Genomic DNA, 21,259 nt, shown 5'->3' on the forward strand with positions numbered 1-21,259 from the left:
AGTCCTATAGTCAGTAGTGAGTGAGAGGTGAATGGGAGGCGGAGCAGGGCAGAGGAAGACGTATTGTAGTCCAGGCTAATGGAGGATTTCCTCCTCCTGTCTCCCAAACACACCCATGTGACCTTTCCTGAAGAGGAGCGGGAGAATGCTGAGGAAGGTCACAGAGGGCGGAGGCCACGGTGGACTTGACTTCATAGACCTGGACAATAAATCAATGAAACCTTCACTTATATTCACATTTATTTCTTTTGCTGCTTTATTCTGAGTAGAATGGACAGAAAATGTTGAAGCTTTGGAGACCTTAAAGTGTTCTACTGAGTAAAGTCAACTTTTCTAGAGTTTCTCACTACCAACGGCTATGTGTTTGGAAATGCATGAATCAGGCAAAGTAGCGTGCCATCACATCAGCAGGGGCGGATTTAGGAAATGTGGGGCCCTAGGCAGAGACATGCAGGGGCCCCTCTGAATGGAGGAGACATCAAACAGCCCCATTCTCCAGATAGAGAAATGTTAATAGAATAGACATCCATTATCTGTTCTAGGTTGTGTCCCTCTCTTCTTGTCCCTTTTCTTCTTGTTTTCCTCTCTATGTTTTGTACTCAGCTGACTTTTCATGCTGTCTCTAAAGGAATGAAAGATTTTTTCCAAGCACTAAGCTCACTTAGCTGATTGCTCCTTCCTGTGTTTCCAAAAAGGCCAAAGTAAATAACCCAGTCCTTCTTTTCACTGTAGACAAGCCATGATCTGCTTCTCTGTTCTCCATTTTTCATTTGGATGAAATAATAGCTGCATGAATCATGACAGCAGACAAGATAGAGGAGAGCAGGAGGCGGGGTTACCAATCTACTGGCTCTGGAGAGCAGAGTTCGCTGCTTTTTGATGTTGTCTACAAAGTCTCCAGTAGCAGAAAAAAGTCTCTAGATTTGGCGCTAGGAGCTTTTTAGAAATCAAAGTGCTAGAGGGGTCTGAAAAGTGGCTAAATATAGCGACTAAAGCGCTAAGTTGGCAACACTGCTCTTTGCATGGTTTGTTTTCAAATGGTTTGCTGCTGTCTGTTTGGACCTTTTTGAACATGTGCAGCAAATGGACTGATCCAATATGGTGGACACTGGAGGGGGGGGCTGAGACACACTTAATATTATCAGCGTTCTGATGGCATTTTGGTGAAAGGATTTTTATCAAAAACATAATTAATGTGCACAAATAAGAAATAGTTGTATTATCCATACATGTAAATAGAGTTTTATGGGGCCCCCAGGAATTTGGGGCCCCAAAAAACCTCTCAACCTCATGATAATAAAAGGTGAGATTTAAGCAAAAGTTTGGTGCAACTCAAAATTAATTTATATTCTATTTCCCCCCCCAAAAAATACACATTTTAGAAAATATAAGTTTTGTTTTAAAAAGGTTTTAATTAAGGAAGATAAATCGAATCCAGGTTTGATGTCCCGTTTTTTTGTTTTTTTAGCTTGTCCAATTCTAGGCGACCTTAAAGGCCAATCGTGATAAGAAGCTTGTTGTTAGCAGCTAACTGTTACTTATAGACGTTTTGCCGTTTCTCCTTACTGTTGTTTTGCTTGACTGGCCCTCAGGTCATTCCTGGCAACACAAGGAATACTTTTACTTCCTTACTGCAAAAAAAAGGTCCCAGATATCATACAAGAAGGTAGTTACATGCATTTTAGTGACAATAAAAAATATCTCTATTTAAAAATCTCTTGAAGAAGCAAGTGTCATAACTTTAACACTGAAATGTTGATGAAGGCACACACCCTGCAACCTAAACTGAACTGGATGACTTCCTGAAGGGATCTATATTGCTAAGTAGCAGAACGGGAGGATATGATACTGTAGTAATGTGATATAAGTGTGACACTGAGTGCATAATGGGGGGAAGAATAACTGTAAGTATTTCTTGGGTTTGCAGCTACAGGTTCCACATCAGAGTGCAGCTGTGATTTTTATCTGCAAGTGGAGCATGTTTGTCTGGCTGTGATTAGCGCTGTGTGCAAACAGCCAGAGTGAGCGTTTCTGATAATGATGAGATAACTAGCAGCTAGCTGCAAAGTTCAATTGTTAGTTGATGTATTCCTGATCCAGGCAGAAAGCAAACCTTGCAGCATCAATAACTGCGGCATTTACTGGAGTCACAGGCCTGAGCATGGATACATTCTGGGAATTTGGAAACAGAGTTTGTTGTTTAATCGAAGTTCATGACAAACCGCTAACTAGAGCGCTTTGGGTAAACAGCGAGGGTTGCTATGACACGGCGCTGCAGCATGCAAGGGCCACAAATGTCGCAGGGATGCTGCCCGTTATGCTTTATCTGTAGGACTGTGATGCTGGGTGTGTGGCTGTTGAAATGAATTACTGTGGTTCCACTGGCATCTTGGGCAAAGCCTCTCTCAATTTCCCTCAATTTCAAGTTGTGGACCGCAATGTGCTTTAACAACGTCCCTGCAACCCAAATAAACAATCTGGCCTCTATAAAAACAATCCAAGCTCCATACATTTACAAAATCACTGTTTTGGAATAGGTACACTCATAAACATGAGCTTGAGCATGCATGATGAAACGCCGATACAGATGTTTGGCTCGGGATGCTGCTTCATTGTTTCCACTGGCCTCTGACTTAAACACACACAGGGCAGCACACAGGAGTGGCTGAGGTCAGCGGAGTTGGTGCAAACTGAATCCCTGTCCCTTGCTACAGCAAACCGGGGGCCGCCAGCTGAAACATGCTTACTCAGAGAGATTTTATTCATAGGAAATAAATGCCTTTAAAACACAGGCATCAGCTGGGACACCCTCAAGGGGGCTCCTACCAGCAGCCACCTGCACACATCGCCTCTAAATGCTGCTTCCAGGCACGGCTATCTGTTCCTGTTAGCTGGGGGGGGGGGGAATTCAAGGAGCTGCTTCATTCAGAGGAGACAGTCTCTTCACCATATCTCCCTGTATGTGTGGGAAGAGGATAGTAATGTGCTTAAGGAGGCTCAATTACAGCTCTGATGCTTTAAAGTCCATCATGAACGCAGAGCTTCTCCAATGAAGCGAAACCTGAGGAGGGCCCAGGGGCCAAACGGGGGCCAGTGGGCGGGCAGGGCAATTCTCTGCTACTGGCATAATGCTGTTATTACCTCCTTACACAGAAAAAAATACGGCTGCAGAGAAAATTGATCTGAACTCTTTGAAATCTGATTCCTTTTATCTGAACCGAAAACTATGGAGTCAGAAAGGGGTAAAAAATTGTAAACTTATAAATCTCAGTTGAAACAGAAAAAATAAACATTTAACAAAAATAGACACTTCCGGTTTAAATGTATTTAAAGTAATATTTTTACAGGATTTTTCCAAAAAGGCAAATAAGTTTTAGAAAGAATGTGTTCACTAAGTAGTTGGAGTTCCCACAGCACAAAAATGCAACATGGAACGGCACATCTATTCATGCTGCTGCAAGCTGTCAATCACATTTCCCCGCCCACTCCCATCAGATTGGGGTCAAAATCTGAATGTGAAAAAAAAAGATTTGAAAAAAAAAAAATTCCTAAACTGAAAAAGCAATTTGAAACAAAAGAAACTGAAAGTGACGGATTTGAATCTGAAAATATAAAATCTAAAACTGCAATAAAGAAAAGAGATTAAAAAAACTGCATTTAGATCCAATTCTTATTATTTTTAAGTTTGCTTCTTTAGTTTTTCACAATAAAAGGTAAAAATTTCACATTACATATCAATTTCTAGTTTTTCTGTTTCAACTAAGATTCAGAAGTTTACAAACATTTTGACCCCTTTCTGACTCCATAGAATAGGTGCTAAACTTAGTGCTATAGTGCGACACTGAAAAATATACGATGCCTTGAAGAAGTATCTATTATGCTGTCATTTTCTTTTTATTACAACCATAAACTTCCGTGGTTTCTATTGGTATTTCCTGCAATATACAAAATGAAATTAGCATTTATATCCACCATTTGATTAGGATACTCCCAAATAAAACTCAAATTCCATCACTGGTGTCCTGCATAGAGAAGAACATAATCTATAAGTAGTTTAATTTCCCTTTAGATACAGCTGGCCTGTAAATGCCTCAGAGCCGTGTTAGATGACATTAAAGACAAACAGCATTAAAGAGACCAAGAGGCGTAGCAGAAAAATACAACTTGATTTTCTGGAGAAGTCCAAAGCAATAACTTCTCATAGAGCTCATCTCAATCATTATCTGTTAGTGGAAAGAGGCAGAACTGACAGCCTTTTTAAAGGCTTTTGCTATTTTTGTTCCAGCTAAATCGGTAGTTCAATCTCTAACGTTCTGCTTTTTCTCATAGTAGCTTCATCTGGTCTGTTCCTGTTTGTTTCTAGATGTTGGAGCTTGGCCTGTTTTCCAGTGTAGTCCTGTTTCTCTGACTGTGACTAACTGGATGTGCTCTCTTCATCCTCTGACATGGGAGCTGGCTCGGAGCTCGTCTGCCTGGCTGTGTGTTTCCTGGACGGGGCCGCCTGTGGAGCTGGTTGACAGTTGCCTTTTGTATCTATGCTTCTTTTTCTATGTCTGCTTCTGTCTCCTTGAACCCCAGTGGGCCTCAGCAGATGGCCGCTCACACTGAGCCTGGTTCTGCTGGAGGTTTCTTCCTGTTCAAAGGGAGTTTTTCCTCTCCACTGTCGCTACAAGCATGCTTAGTGTGAGGGATTGCTGAAGAGTCAATGAGTCGATGCAATCAGCTGGTTTTCCTTAGATAGAAAACTTTGAATCAATCTGACTGGATGATCTGGTGAACTGGAAAGTGACCTGAGATTAAATGTTGTGTGAATTGGTGCTATAGAAATAAAATAAACTGAATAAAGGCTGCCATTAGAAGTAAATGCTTTATAAGCTGTTGAAGCTTTGTGAAGCTAGTGGCTCTTTATTGCTTAACTATCAGGAAGAATAGATGAGCAGTAAAATAAATGGTCCAGGAATTTATCTCAGGACAGCAGCATCAAGGGATTTCAGCTCTGTTTAACATTCATCCACAAGATCCTAATTCATAGAAAGGTTTAGGATAGTTTTTGTTATTTAATTCTATAATTAAAATGAAAAAAAAGTTTTGAAAAAACCAAAACCTCTCTTAGTTTGTTAAAGTTTTGTGTTTCTAGGAAAACCTCCTGGAGTATAATGAGTCGTCTGAGGGGCTGCAGTGTGAAAGCGCTGCAAAGTTTCTCCACCGTAGCGCCGATGCTCTACGGCCTGCGCTCTTCACTGTATGCAAACAGGATAAGGCTCAGTAGCTGCAGCTCAGATAAGCCCAGCGCCAATAAAGATGCTGACCCGATTACCACACAGCGCCTGGGAGATAAGCGCCGCTGCCTGACAATACAGCCGGACCAAGCAACTACCATAAGCTACTGATACATAATCAAGCGGCCTCGAGTATTCAGTGAGGAGTTACTTATGCTCTCTCATATTTATCCCATTCACTAACCCCCCCTCGCCCCTTCCCACACCCAGCTCCTCTCCCATCCCTCCATTTCATCCTCCGTCTGTCTGCCGCCGGCCTACTGGTCCTCGTTAATGAAACAAAGAGCTCTGAGATGCATCAAAAGGGGCATTGTTCTCTGTGAAACAGTGAAATCTCCCTGACCCCAACCCTCCCTCTCCTCAATCTGTGGATGCACACAGTATGTGCGAGCGCAAAATACAGAGCAAAGTTAAGCCATAAGAGAAAGTGACAGACAGAGGGGCCTGTGTAACAGCAGGGGGCCCGCAGGGAAAAGTAATGAGGCCTCCAGCTTCACATCATCTGCTGCCTAAGCAGATGATTGACAATAGAAGCTTCAGAGCATCTTTGTTTCCTCCCTAAACGGAGATCATGAAGCCGACCGTACAAAGACGGAAAGTGACGCATCATATCATGATGAAACTTCTTATTACTGTAATTTATAACCTTATGAAATACATCACTGGCCACTGAACCCGACCCGGGTTTGAATCCGACCTGTGGTCCTTTGCCGCATGTCTCTCTCTCATAACCCCTTTCCTGTCAGCCTACTGTCAGAAAAACAGCCCCTAGTGCCATAAAAAAAAATAAATAAATAAATTAAAACATATTCAACAAAAAGTAAACACAAAACACAATCCATTTTAACATTATAATTTTTACAGGAAAGTTTGAAAAGACTGTTTCATCCCTCTGTTTGAAATTCTGTTATTTCGTCGATTAAATGTGGATGAAACTTTTTTCAACAAAGCAGAATATTCATTACTATAATTTGAATTGTTTCTTTTTTTTTATAAAAAAAAAGACACTTTGTTTCCACGTTTGAAGATGTTTCACTTACTATCCAGGAAACTTTTTCAATTCAAAATGTCAGAATTAGCGTTGTGTTCGAGGTTCAAAGGGGGGTCGTTAGAGGGAATTGTTGGCCTGGCTGAATAGACGGGGTCTTCTGCCCTCCTGTAAAGGGGCTGGTGTTGTAATGATAGCGGAAAGCAGCCCCAACCACTTTACAGGAGGGCAGAAGACCTCGCCTATTCAGCCAGGCCAACAATTCCCTCTAACGACCCCCCTTTCAGAGACATAGACAGGTATGGGGCATTGCAGGCTAACAAAGAAGCCAAACGACCCCCATTCCAAAGAGATGGACCCGTTCATCCGTTTCTATTTGCATGTTTTCTAAACTAAAACCAGGCTTTGTTGGGCTGCTGGATAAAACCTGGAACTAAACGCTATTTCTGACATTTTTAATTGAAAAAGCTTCCTGGATGGAAGAGAAACGTCTTGGATTGGAAACGAAGTCCAGTGGATTTTTTTTCAGCTTTTTTTGGAACGACTCTGACCTGGATGACTGAGAATCTTCCCCAGTATATTGCTTGACACATGCATGTAGATTACTTTCTGGAAAGCTTTATAAAGTTCCAACACATTCACGGATCAGTGCAAACAAATGTCTATAACAGAGTCCTGGCCATTAATCTGAAATGCTCTAAGTTAGCGGTCTCAAGGTGTTTATAAGGGAGGAATATAATCACAGAAGACAGTGAAGATGAAGGCAGGAGGAGCAGCAGTCTTACTGCTCCGCCGTTGGAAAAGTGCAAACGGCTAGCCCCTGCCTTTGATTTGACTGTTTGCCAGACGGCGAGCTGAAGGAGTTGAATGAGTCTGGTCCAGGAAAAGAATCAAGGAGCATCAGTCAGCCTGATGCTTTCAGTTTGCCCACAGAACCCACAAGCGACGCAGGACAAACGCAAACACTCAACCAATCGGGTCACATTTGACTTTCATATGCAACCCACAGGCCCATACTGTCCATTAACTGACAGCTTTTAGCCTCTAAATCTACATCATGGGCCCCAAAATACACAGTCACACCCACATGCCTCTAATCGCAGCCCTTTGCAGACATTACCCCCCAGGGGTTGGTTATTTAACTCTTGTAGGGCTCAGCCACAGATCCCATTGACAAACCCAAACTGCTAGAGATATTCCACCGCCTGCGCTCCATCTCAAAACGCACACAAACACACATTAGGGCACAAAGGAAAAACGATGCATGCCATTCATTCTTGGGGAGGTAGTAACCACTGTTGCCACAAACATCTGCTGATCTTTATCTTGTTACATAATACAATGATGCTGCTCTGCCACAAGTCTTTACCTCACCTTGGCCTGCAGCCATTGGACGGTCACATGGGTCAGCCCTCACTGCAAAAAACATCTACAAATAAGTACAACATTTCTTAAATTAAGTGCATTTACCCTCAATATGTTGGGTAAATAAGATGGTTTGCCAATGGAATGAGTATTTCTACTCCTACAATAGGATATTTAGATAATATTCACTTGAAATAAGACAATGCAATTATTTTTTTCCTTATCTTAAATGTTCCATTGGCAAGGTGTCTCACTTACCTCCACAATTCAAGAAAAAATGCACTTAATTTAAGCAAAAATTACTCATTTAGATTTCCATTTTCTGCAGTGATTAAAGTTATACTCACCAACCTAATCACTCCATTAAAAGCAACTCTTGGACTTTTCCACATGATGTCCTTTTTTTTTTTATAAATAGAAATCTCAAAAGTGTGGCATGCATTTGTATACATCCCTATTTGCTTTCTTACCCCAAAAATCCGAACTAAGACTAAGGCCCCGTCCACACGAAGTCAAAACGAATATTTTCCAGAACGTTTGTCGTAAAGCAGGGTGAGTAGCATTAGCAGCAACCATTCAACACAGTACGGCGCCATTGTTGTTGTGATACTGTGTCACGCATGCGTGTTTAGAGGCGACGCTATTACGCATGCGTGTAAAAAAAAAATGCGGTTAAACTTAAAGATGGGAACGCGAAAACGGCGTTTCAAAATCTTCCCACTCTGAAGGCTTAATAAAAAAAAGATCGTTTACAGACCCCCGAAACGCCGGCTTCGTGTGGATGAGAGGCTGGTTTGGTGAAAAATTTGTGCGTTTAGGCCAGGGTTCGGCTTCGTGTGGACGGGGCCTAAGAAAAACAGCAGAAAGATCAAACAGGAGACTGTTTTAAGCAGAAATAAGTTGTAAAGCAGTTTCTTAAGCTAATAAATCTCAAAAGCACTATTGACTTTGTCCTTTAGAAATGCAAAAATAGTGATTATGGATGAATTGCCAACCTGTTGAAGTGTGAACTGACTCATTTATCAGAGAGGTAGTTAAAAGACCTAAAAGGACGAGCAAAGGCAATCCACAGCCTTGTTAGCTAGATAAAAATGAGTTTATTAACAGTTCTTGGAATGAACATTAAAAGAAGATATGAAGGTTTAGCGGCAGATGGCCGCTCACACTGAGCCTTGTTCTGCTGGAGGTTTCTTCCTGTTCAAAGGGAGTTTCTCCTCTCCACTGTCGCTGCAAGCATGCTCAGTGTGAGGGATTGCTGAAGAGTCAATGAGTCGATGCAATCAGCTGGTTTTCCTTAGATAGAAAACTTTGAATCAATCTGACTGGATGATCTGGTGAACTGGAAAGTGACCTGAGATGACATGATGTGAATTGGAGCTATAGAAATACACTGAATAGAATTAAATTTAAAACAAGTGTAACTTTAAGACCTGCACACACAACCCTACTTGAGAGATCCCCTGAAAAAATATAGAACCTACATCTGCTTTTTTCTTTTTCTCTATTATGCATAAGTCTGAGTTCATCTATTACATAAATTTCCAATAAAATACAGTCCTGTGAAGTAATACCACCAAAGTCAGTTTTCTGTATAAATGTTAAGCTTTTCCATTACACAGGCCCTGCATCTGACAGCATCAGTGTTACGTCAACAGGAAAGAGTTTGTTGACCTCTCTGCAGTAAACACATGTCATCGCTCCGTCAGAAGATGAACAGTCATTCCTAGTTACTGATCAGGTCTGTGGAGTATTATAAAATATTGCTTTAGACGTGAGAAGACTTCCCATTTCCTAAGCTAAACTTCCCTTCTGAATAACATACATAAGTTTGAAAACTTCTTTTTGGACTCTGCAGATTCATGCAGACTCTGAGCATATTTGCCCTTAGATTAAGGTCAGAGGCTTTGGATGGGAGCCTATATTTGGGTTTGTGTATGAGGACCTCCCACTTTCTGTTTGATTACAGTTTGCTTTGTAGACACTTGGCAAATAGTAGTTATCTACTGCTCTCTGAAAGCTGTGTTTCTAGGAAGTGCCACCCAGTCCTCCAATTAAAATGGGACCTCTTTTCTAAAAGCTTGTGAAATCAAAATGGAAACTACAAACATTTGGGCTGCACAGTTGTGCAGTTTGTTGGCCTGTTGCCTTTAAGCAAGAAGGTTTCAGGTATGATTCCCAGTCCGGAGTCTTTCTGCATGGAGTTTGCATGTGCTCCCTGTGCATGTATGGGTTCTCTCCGGGTACTCCGGCTTCCTCCCACACTCCAAAAAACATGACTATTAGGTCAATTGGCTTCTCTAAATTGTCTGCGTCAGACTGGTGACCTGTCCAGGGTGTGCTCCCCCATAGACTGCCCGAGATAGGGCGGAATAGGTGGGAGAAGACGGATGGAAGTATGCCTTTGATTAAATTGTCATTCCACTCATGCTTCCTCTTTCTATTTATGAGTTTTGCATCTCTTAGCGGCTGGGAAGGGAAGGGGAGCCGAGCCGGTAATGGACTGCGAGAAGAGAAAAAGAAACGGGACAGGATCTCATTTCACAACCACACCTTCCTCCGACGTACACTACCTTTCCGTTTCCCACCCTTTCCTGCGCTCCATGACACACACATCCTGTGCCTCCCGGTTCAATCACAGCCTCATATCTCATCAAGAGATAGCTGAGCTATTTAGATGATACTCTGAAAGTTAATGCAAAAATTGGCTCCAACATAAAGCATTCATGTCTTGGAGGTGATATAAGGTTAGTGCTTCAGCAGCGGGGGTTGTAATGGATTCCCCATGGTGCACGGGACATCATTCTTTATAGTTCACCAGAGTTTGGATAATGAATGTGAAATGCTTGTGGCAGTTTTAAGTGAAGCTCGTCTTCGGCGGTGAAGTGGTCTTAATCTCCAGCTCAGAACTACGTCTCCCCATATGCAAACACACAACCACACAATGCAATATTTTCCTTTGCATTGTGTAAAACTTACTCATAGTTTTAAGTGCAGCCTGCATTTAGAAAGCAGGCTTTCCTGAGTGCTCAAGCGGCCGTCGCTTTCGCCGAGTGTTTTCACAATAAACATGTTGCGAAACGACACACTGGAGGCTCCAGCGGACAGTGCGTCGCCAGACACCGGAGAACAAAACTAGGCAGCCTGTGTATTTATAGTGTAGGCGCATGGTGTTATTCTGTAAAGGTTGGAAACAGAGCCAGGGTGAAATCAGCACATGAAGCTCTAGCTCAGCTGCCAGGATCAGAGGCAGCGGCTCTGGTTGCTGAGTGTTGAGCAGAAATCATGTTTTCTTTCTTTGCACATGAAATCTCAGCCTGGATTACAGTGCTTTGAAAAGTTTTGTCTCCTTACAGATTTCCTTCTTTTTTCTTTTTCTGTCACACTTAGTAGATATTTAAGATTATTGAATATCTTTTTATATAGAAGGTAATAAGCTGCATATATACAAAATATAACGATTTAAAAAGCAACTAAAACCTACCTGATTCTATGTGGAAAAAGTAATCTGTTCACTCAGCCAGATTATCATTATCATCATCATACCATTATCAGATTTAAGCCTTAAGGGCTGCGTATACTACCACGGCATTTCAATTCTATTCAGTGTATTTCTATAGCTCCAATTCACATCATGTCATCTCAGGTCACTTTCCAGTTCACCAGATCATCCAGTCAGATTGATTCAAAGTTTTCTATCTAAGGAAAACCAGCTGATTGCATCGACTCATTGACTCTTCAGCAATCCCTCACACTAAGCATGCTTGTAGCGACAGTGGAGAGGAAAAACTCCCTTTGAACAGGAAGAAACCTCCAGCAGAACCAGGCTCAGTGTGAGCGGCCATCTGCTGAGGCCCACTGGGGTTCAAGGAGACAAAAGCAGACATAGAAAAAGAAGCATAGATACAAAAGGCAACTGTCAACCAGCTCCACAGGCGGCCCCGTCCAGGAAACACACAGCCAGGCAGACGAGCTCCGAGCCAGCTCCCATGTCAGAGGATGAAGAGAGCACATCCAGTTAGTCACAGTCAGAGAAACAGGACTACACTGGAAAACAGGCCAAGCTCCAACATCTAGAAACGAAGGTGCTGATGGCAGCAGCACAGCTGATATTTCTCTCCAGGATGGAGTCACAGCCAAACAGGAACAGACCAGATGAAGCTACTATGAGGAAAAGCAGAGAGAGCAGAACGTTAGAGATTGAACTAACAGATTCTGCAGAGTGGGAGAATAGAGATAGAATGAAGCAGAATGATGAAAAAGGGGTCCCTATGTCCTCCAGCAGTCTAAGCCTATAGCAGCAGAACTATAGAGATAGCTCAGGATAACCTGAGCCACTCTAACTAGAAGCTTTATCAAAAAGGAAAGTTTTAAGCCTAGCCTTAAAAGTCAGTTAAACAGATCATAAAGTAGACTAAAATATCACAATCAAAAAATAAAGAGCAGCTGTGCAACAAATGACCTGATCTTTATTAGTCTTGAAAGGTTTTCATAGCCTATTTGAAGGCGTCCATGCTTTAGTGAACCACAGTGAGAGCCCTTCTATAATAAAGGGTGAAGAGATGAGCCAATGAAGAGCCAACCAAAGAAGTAGCTGTCATACCTAAAATAATCCATCAACAACTCATCAAAGAGGCCAATGAAAACCTAGGTTTTGTTATGTCTGTTGTAAATTAACATTTCATTTAAGAAAAATATCATATAGCAACAGCCAAATATGGCAGTGGTAGCGTAGCAGTCTACACCACTACACTGGTGAACTGTAAAGTACCGTGAGATGACGTGTTGGGCGCTATAGAAATAAACTGAATTGAATTGAAATCACTTTACAGGTCTGACAGTGATCAGGCCTGGAGTCTGGCTACTATAACTGAACTTGGCCGTTCACAAGATGTTAATCACTAACCTGACTCTGTTAATCACTAACCTGACTCTGTTAATCACTAACCTGACTCCGACAACCTTCCGTTGCAGTAATTTTGGGAAGGGGCGAAAATACTGGTTAGCTGATTGGCCTATGTTGGTGATAGACGGGCCAAATAAACCAATCAGATCAACGAAGCATATGACGTACTAACAGAGCGACGACGAAGAGGAGCCAATTGATAGATCAAACTGTTGCCGAAACCAGTCGGGAGAAGAGCAAAAACATGTTTTCCTCTGAGAAAAGCCTCCAGAGCAGTGTTTTGCTCTTCCTTCAGTGAAGAAATACTCTGTAATTCCGATAAAACTTGCTCGATAGCCACGCTAACGCTAGTTTCATCGGCTGAAGCCGCCACGTTCTTTAGACTGAACTGTGGCGCTTCTCGTTGCGTCACACCTCAACCCGCCTCAAAGCCAACGCTGATTGGACGTTCGTTTGGTGAACGGCTCCAAATTTTCTTTAACGGAGAGTCTCCAGACTGATTAGCAAGTGAAACCTTGAAAGCTCGCGAGATCAGGATGGTCTCACCAGGCTAGTTAATCACAGCTAATTCATCATAAGAGAACTTTTCATACAGGGAAACTCTCATTTGGATAATCTTAAGCCTTGATATTTAAGATCATTATTGAATTCACTTAAAGGAATAGTACACCCAAAACATGATTAGCCTTCATTTTCTACTCACCCCCATGCTGAACAACACTCTGGAGTACTTTTTTGATATCTCAAATGCATCTGGAGATCTGGGAGGCTTCTTGCTGTCTGCTGACATTCAAATAATGGAGGTCTATGGCGCCCGAGGCAGAAAGGTCCATAAAAGTCCACAAAAAACGTGTCAATATTCCTCCATACTGCTCGTCCGATGTATTCCAAGTGTCCTGAGTGGGTAGCGTCCAGAATTTACTCCAAACGAAGTCATTTAGAATGTTTTTAGAGCATAAACAGTAGTGTATAGGATTTCCTGAAAGCGCGTTCACGAGTCTACGGAAACCGCGGCAGACCAAACCAGATGAAAGTGCGCATTCAGCGTCTGCTCTTCCAATAATGCAAGCGTAGAAGAAGAAATGTGCTGTTTACCTGTGCAAAGAAAGAAACAACGAAAGAAAAATGTCTGAGGACTTCAGTGTTGAGGAAGAGCATGAGTTCTTTGCCGAGCTGAATGCGCTGGTTTGGTCTGCCGCGGTTTCCGTAGCGTCGGGATCGCGCATGTGCGCGCTTTCAGGAAATCCTATACACTACTGTTTATGCTCTAAAAACTTTCTAAATGACTTTGTTTCGAGTAAATTCTGGACGCTACCCACTCAGGACACTTGGAATACATTGGACGAGCAGTATGGAGGAATATTGACACGTTTTTTGTGGACTTTTATGGACCTTTCTGCCTCGGGCGCCATAGACCTCCATTATTTGAATGTCAGCAGACAGCAAGAAGCCTCCCAGATCTCCAGATGCATTTGAGATATCAAAAAAGTACTCTAGAGTGTTGCTCAGCATGGGGGTGAGTAGAAAATGAAGGCTAATCATGTCTTGGGTGTACTATTCCTTTAAGTTATCAATATCTAATGTTAAAATTGCTTGATGATCTATAACATTTAGGTGCTGCAAAATGAATAAGGGAGCCTGAAAATGAAGCGATCTGGATCAGTATTTCACGTGTTTATTATGGATAACCAGCCTTGCTTTACCCAGACTTCTTGGTGTTGCCTGAGGTAATGCGGCGGTTGGGTTGACTGAAATATGTCACCGCCCATTTCTGCATGTGTGGATCTCAGCTGGCTGATACTAACTAATTAAAGCTAATGGGGTATTAATGTATGCACTGATTGCAGAGTATTTGCAACCCTTTCTTCTACAGCACAGTGAACAAAAGCTGCTCAACAACACCAGGCCTGCATCTGAGCCCTCTGCACGCCCGCATTCCTCGCTCCTCATTCACAGCGCCTGATAACCCCAACCCTCCCTTCTGTTCTCTTCTACCTCCCCACCCCTCCACCCACCCACCTACCCCCTAAACCGCTAAAGTGGGCCAACCAATAATCACCCGAGAGCCAGACTGTGTTTAGCATGACAAAGGAGAATTTGTGCGCCCATTTGCGATTGTGTATTTACATGATTGTATGTGTGTGTGTTTACAAGCATGTTGGTGTGTGACTCTAGATGAACCAGTAAAGGAAGTTTGGTTTATGCAGGAAATTCACTCCACATGTGCTCAAAGCTATTCCACATTTATACGAGCACAGATGAAACGCTGTATATCTGTCTGGGGGTTCTTTAAAAAAGGAAAACTGGTTTACATGGAAAACTCTGCATCTGTCTGGCAGATCTGCTGTCGCTGGTGAGTTTTTAAAAAGTTAATCCGCTCCATTTGTAGCTGTCTGGGTAATAAAAGTTTGCTTCTGTGCAGCAAAGTCATATTTCCTATTCATGTGGGGCTGTCGCTAGGTCTCCCACATGCTCCACTGACACCCGCTCAGCCAGGCATCTCCTAGAGAGGCATTCCTCTACCCCAGCACCTGCTTAAGAAATTATTCACTGGGACAGAGAGGGAGAAGGAAAGTGATCAGGGGGCAGCTGGCCAGAGCTTTGCAGGAGTTCAGTGAGAGAATGTGGAGAAGTTAAGCTCAACTCCCATAATCCTCTTCTTTAAAAAAGAGAGAAAAGAAAAAGCGGAGACAGAGGGGATTGAAAACTGGGGGCCGCTGGAGCTGGAAACCTAAAAAGGAGCGGGCAACAGTGACAGCAGCTATCAAAGAAGCACACACACCAAGCCCAGAATCTGGAAGGAACACTAGCTGAATACAAAGTTTGAACTGAGTGCAACAAAGTGGACATCAGAAAAAAAAAAAGCAAGCCCAGACCCCCGGCCTCTTATTCTGGGTCAAGCTGTAAATCAATACTGATAGCAGTCAGATTTTCACCTCAGCTCTGAGAAAGGACATCTCTAGCTGCCAGGAACCTATGGAGGTCAAAGTTCACAGTAACAGGGTAACTGGGGCACGCCATGGAAGACAGGAGGGTGGGGGGCTATTTTCAGGCCAGTAAATGAGGGCCGGGTAGAGGAGAGAGCAAGACATCAGTCCGACTAGATATGCACTGATCAGGCTTCTGGCTGCTGTTTGAATTTTACAGCCTTTAAACAAATTTTTCCATTCTAAAGACTGTAACACTACAGCCATTCAAATGGCCCTTCCCGTCAAACACCAGCTGAATGGAAGCCCACTTCCCTGCAACTCCCAGCGAATTCCCCTCCAGCTTCCAGCCACTGCAGTGACCCCCTCTTGCATATTTCTTTACTCTGACTCCACCCTTCTCTGAATTACAGGGTCTGACAGGAGATGATGCTTCTCTTTAGATCTTAATGTCCACAAATCATCAAAGAAAGAATATTTTAGCACAAATATTGACAGACGTATAAAACAAGCAGCTTCCATTCAGTCAGAAAGTAAATAAATTACATTCAAATGTGCATTAAAGTTTAATGACTCTGACCTTTATCTGATATGCACTGAACACAAAACAAATATCTTCCCTGTGTTGTTGGTTTATGCATAAACAGACGAAATTATGTTAGTTCTATTACAGCATTTGACTGATAAAAGCCAGTAAAGAGAAATCTGACTTTGCAGTTTTTATTTTTGCCCAGGTGTGTCGGAAATCACCTGACAGAGAGCAAAAGTGCTTTAAAATGATCAGAACATCAGGTGATGACAGGATAATTATCTTTCCCAATAGATTGGTTTAATGGTTTTAAGTTTATAACATGTGTCATTGCATTTTTTGTGTGGTTAGAAATGATGTGTTTCCCCCTTTAAAAGCAGAAAAGTCTCTCTAGAAAGTGTATTTCTTGGTGTCCCTCCTTTGGCAAAGCTCAGTTGGAGCTGGGTGATAAGAAGATGCTGCCCAGCGCGTGCAGACAGCTGCCAAGCTTTACAGCAGATAACGCCTTTAATGGCAGCCATCAGAAAGCGCGGGTTTGTCTGTTTGCTCATAAGTTTGACATAAAGGATCACTGGGATGAGAGTTTTGCATGAGAGCCGCTGTGATGTCACCTCAAACAGAGATAGGGAAATCCAATGGAAACTCACCAAGCAGGAGGCAGAAGATGTCGAGCGCAACCAGCAGCTTCTTTCTGCTTTTGTCCAGCCCGCTGTTGTTGTTTAACGTAGAGTTTCCTCCGTTCCTTGTCTCTTGGGCCATCGCTTTCTCATAAACGTACTTTTGCATTGGAGAACGGGCAGCTTTCGGCTCGGAGTCCCGCAGCGCGCTGCAGGTCTGAGGAGGAAAAATGGCTCAAAAAGTCCCTTTAAATTCTAACTTTCCCACCCGGAGATCCAGCAGAGTTTCTTATTCTCTTATCTAGTCTTGTTTTCTTATGTAAAACTGTAAACTAGGAACGTTTAAAGAAAACTTAAATGCGCGTAAAAAGTTGAGCGGATCCGCGCCAGCAGAGGCTGAAATGAATGGAAAGCCGCTCTATGTGCGCAAACGGAGCGAGAGAAAAGTGCGCTGCTCATGGACAGCCGCTCTGGTTATATCAATCCTTCCTCTCCTCCTGCTCCCTTCAAGTTCCCCCCGGCATCGCTCGGCCCTCCTCCTCCTCCTCCCTCCACCAGCAGAGGGTAGTGCGCTCTGATCGGAGTGGCCCCGTGGCCCCTACAGGCCGACCGCACTTAGTTTGGAGAAAAAGCGATGCCTCAGGGGATGGAGATGCTGAAACCTGGAACCAACAGATCATTTATACTGTTTGTTTCTACAACCAGGGGGAATTTTAATTCTGCATTTAGCCTATATATCTTAATGAGACAGACAGGCAGTCCGAAAGTATTGTGCAGTCCAACAATTTTAATCTCCATTTCATTATTGATTGATTGATTGATTGATTGTCTTTATTGATCTCACAGTGGAGAAATTTAGTCATTACATCAGCATCTGCCAAAGGAAGAAAAGGTGCGTGGGGGAGTTATTGCACAGGGTATTAATATACATGGGTGTTTATTGCACTACCAAATATAGAGAATTATATATAGTATATATAATTACTAAATATACTAAATATAGGTACTAAATATAGAAAAGCAGATTATTGCACAGGGTATTAAATAGTAATTGCACATTAATTCTTAATCCTCAGCTATCTCTATAGTTATGCTGCTATAGGTTTAGACTTCTGGAGGACATAGGGACCCCCATTTCATCATTCTGCTTTATTCTGTCTCTATTAATTTAATTCTATTCAGTTTATTTCTATAGCGCCAATTCACATCATGTCATCTCAGGTCACTTTCCAGTTCACCAGATCATCCAGTCAGATTGATTCAAAGTTTTCTATCTAAGGAAAACCAGCTGATTGCATCGACTCATTTACTCTACAGCAATCCCTCACACTAAGCATGCTTGTAGCGACTGTGGAGAGGAAAAACTCCCTTTGAACAGGAAGAAACCTCCAGCAGAACCAGGCTCAGTGTGAGCGGCCATCTGCTGAGGCCCACTGGGGTTCAAGGAGACAGAAGCAGAGATAATTATACATTTTATATCCGTATTCTCCATTGCAGCAGTTATTGGGGTTGTAGTGTCTCATTGTAGAGTCTGGTTGCAGCAGGATGAATGACCTGCAGTAGCGCTGCTTTTTCCAATCAGGGTGTAAAAGTCTTTGACTAAAGGAGCTGCTCAGCTCCTCTCTAGTCTGCTGCTGAGGGTGGATGGTGGCGTCCATGATGGATATAAGCTTGGACAGCACCCTCCTCTCAGCCACTGAGTCCACTGAGTCCAGAGTGCAGCCTAGGACAGAAACGGCCTTTCTCACCTGTTTGTTCAATCTCTTTCTGTCCCGCTCTGCTCTGCCAGGGGCCTGGGCACCTGGCTGTGTTAATAGATATATGAAGGTAATGGTTGTCTTAGAGATGTGTTTGGGTTGTCATCATGTTGGATTTCTGCCCTGTGACCAAATTCCCTCAAGCAGAGACAAACCATGATACTCCCCCCATGATGCTTGAATGTGTAAATGAAGGACTGAAAATTATTTCTTTTATTGACCCACAATGAGGAAATTCACTCTCTGCATCTAACCATCCCCTTGGGGAGTACAATTGGCGTGCGGCACCCGGGGAGCAGTGTGTGGTCAAGGGTCTTGCTCAGGGACCCAGAGTGGAGGCTGTGGGGATTGAATCAGGTATTGCAACCTTCTCAGAGCAAAAGCGCACTGCTCTAACCAACAAACCCTGATTTGACTGATTGGATGCACTGCTCATATGTCTTGTTTATAAAAGCTCTGGATATGAGGCTGAGCACGTGCAGACCACTTCTTCTATTAACAACTAAACAGCTCTGAGTGGAGCCTGTGCTGGTCAACACACGTATGATCATTTTTCAAAAATCTATTTTTAACCTAACTCAGACCCTAACTTAACTCAGACCTGGTAGATGTTTCCCCTCTGAGAAAATGCTCCAAAGTGGGAGCATTTTAAAATAAATAAAGTACACACTGCCATCTAGTGGTTAATAGGGAGAAGTTCACTTTAACCTCAGTGAAATACTTTGAAAATCCACATTTCAATCCAATAGTGTTATTGGAATCCAGGACAAGAGCTTATTACCTTTGTAACATTTGTAAGGGGTATGCAAGTGATTAAAAACGCTAAATTATCCTATAAAGGGTAAAGTAATGCAATTGTTTGGCATTTTTTAAGCTTCAATGGCCAACACTGTAAATGCAAATAATTAAACAGGTATTTAAATTTAAACATAGATGTTTTAATAGATACTCTCAGATAAAAAGTAATCCACTATTTGTAAAACCAAATGATCAGTGATCCATTATTTATTTTTATTTTTTTAGCAAAACACAGCCGTAGTGATTTGCTGAACATTAACAAGTGTGTTTAATGTTCTTTAAATCAGTGCGCCTTGTGACACAGTAAACACGCAGCTGTCCTTTATGTGCCTTTTTCATGGCAGATTGCTCCCCAATGACTACACTTATAAACAGCCTGGTTAAACATATCCACCAGCTGTTCAGATAGGTGGGAGGTTAATTAAAATCAAACCATTCAGGGATAAGAGCCATAAAAATGAATAGAGGTGAGTGAGACGGTCTTCAAAAAGAATAGATGGAGTCTGAATAAAGGGCAGTACGGAAGAGGATTAGGGCCACTGAAAAAAAAAAAAGTTAACTGACTTATAAATTTTATTTCAGTTTAACATGGGAAAAAAGTCAGAATTCTGACTTTGATCTCAGAATTCTGACTTTTTTCTCAGAATTCTGACTTTAATCTCAGAATTTTGGATCTTAATGTATGGGCACCATGAAGGAAGAGATGTGAATGGAAGAGGATTAGGGCCACTGAAAAAAAAAAAAAAAAAAAAGTTAACTTTTAAATTTTATTTCAGTTTAGTATGGGAAAAAGTCAGAATTCTGAGATTAAAGTCAGAATTCTGACTTTTTTCTCATGTTAAACCAGGCGCGCTGGAAGCTGTTTCAAGCGAGGGGGGCTGATGGCTGGGTTGGAAAACACATGACGTCATTATGTTGAGGGCTGTTGCTGACATTTTTAACAGAATATTGTAGGCCTACATTTTTCGCAAAAAACTGCCATTTAAAATGCATCGGAACAAAGCATGAACATTTTAAACTTTATTTCTTCTCTTTTAATCATTCAAAACAAACAAAAGCTCCCAATCAACAGGATCATGAATACTTGAATAAAACATGGCCTAAATATCGCCTAAACTGAGCATTGAACGTCTTGAAAGTCCATTCGACTATGGATATGGGAAATGATTTCATTTCTGAAACAAAAAACACACACAAAAAAAATTTACTAATTTCAAATTTTATCACTAAATAGCTTAATACAGACATAATATTTAGTGATATGCAGCCTTATTCTAGCGTAGACTTCTTCAGCCACAGGACTACGACGAATAGGCACAGCATATATAAATAAATAAGAAATAAATAACGCTAAATAAATGCTCGGCGGCAGTATAGGGAAATTAAAACCATTTCTTACCTCGAAATAGTCAGAAATACGTTTCTGCTGCCTATTGCTAGCCATGCCTAAACGAATGTGAGGTGGCGGAAGCACTTCCGGGGGAGTAGCCTAGTTTTTTATGAAATATTAAAATAATGAATCATTAGTTTATATCTTATACACAGCCCATCATTTTAATCCCATATCAAACACAGTCTTTTAAAAAATAAATACATAAATAATTTCATGTTTTTAAGTACAATATTATGTTACTCGACAGCCCCCCACCATGGGGGCTGATGCTATGACGAGGGAGGCTGCAGCCCCCGCAGCACCCCCCTTCCCGTGCCACTGTGTTAAACTGAAATAAAATTTAAAAATCGGTTAACTTTTTTTTTTTTTTCAGTGGCCCTAATCCTCTTCTGCAGGGCAGAGACTGTAAAACAAGGGAGAGATTCTATTAAAGGGGACTTTGAGGAGAGAAATAGTCTAGATGTGTAAATATCAAACAATTACCCGGAAGCCGGTGACGTCACAGTTAAACATCCTCCGTATGTGCTACACTTACTGAAAATATAAAATCAAATTAATCATTTTGCTCCTTTACAAAAAATAAAATAAACTTTTATATCTATACTTATTTTTCTATATTGTAAAATACACTTTGATCAATAGTATCTTACTTACCACTGGATTGAAGCATCTAATGGACATAGTCAGTGATCAAAACCCAAAA

At 41.9% G+C, this 21,259-nt stretch overlaps 1 protein-coding gene across 2 annotated transcripts in view; it reads right to left on the bottom strand.

Moving 5' to 3' along the window:
* Nucleotides 1-17,089, bottom strand: part of plpp3 (phospholipid phosphatase 3) — a 52,231-nt gene extending 35,142 nt beyond the window's left edge. For both annotated transcript variants that reach the window (XM_038268725.1, XM_038268735.1), the window contains exon 1: nucleotides 16,639-17,089. In XM_038268725.1, the coding sequence (XP_038124653.1) occupies nucleotides 16,639-16,777 (139 nt within the window). In that variant the 5' untranslated portion in view covers nucleotides 16,778-17,089. The remainder of the gene's footprint in view (nucleotides 1-16,638) is intronic.
* Nucleotides 17,090-21,259: the final 4,170 nt, after the last annotated feature.

This window comes from Cyprinodon tularosa, unplaced genomic scaffold, assembly GCF_016077235.1.
Source record: "Cyprinodon tularosa strain WSP-4 unplaced genomic scaffold, ASM1607723v1 ctg119, whole genome shotgun sequence".
Classification (NCBI taxonomy): Eukaryota; Metazoa; Chordata; class Actinopteri; order Cyprinodontiformes; family Cyprinodontidae; genus Cyprinodon; species Cyprinodon tularosa.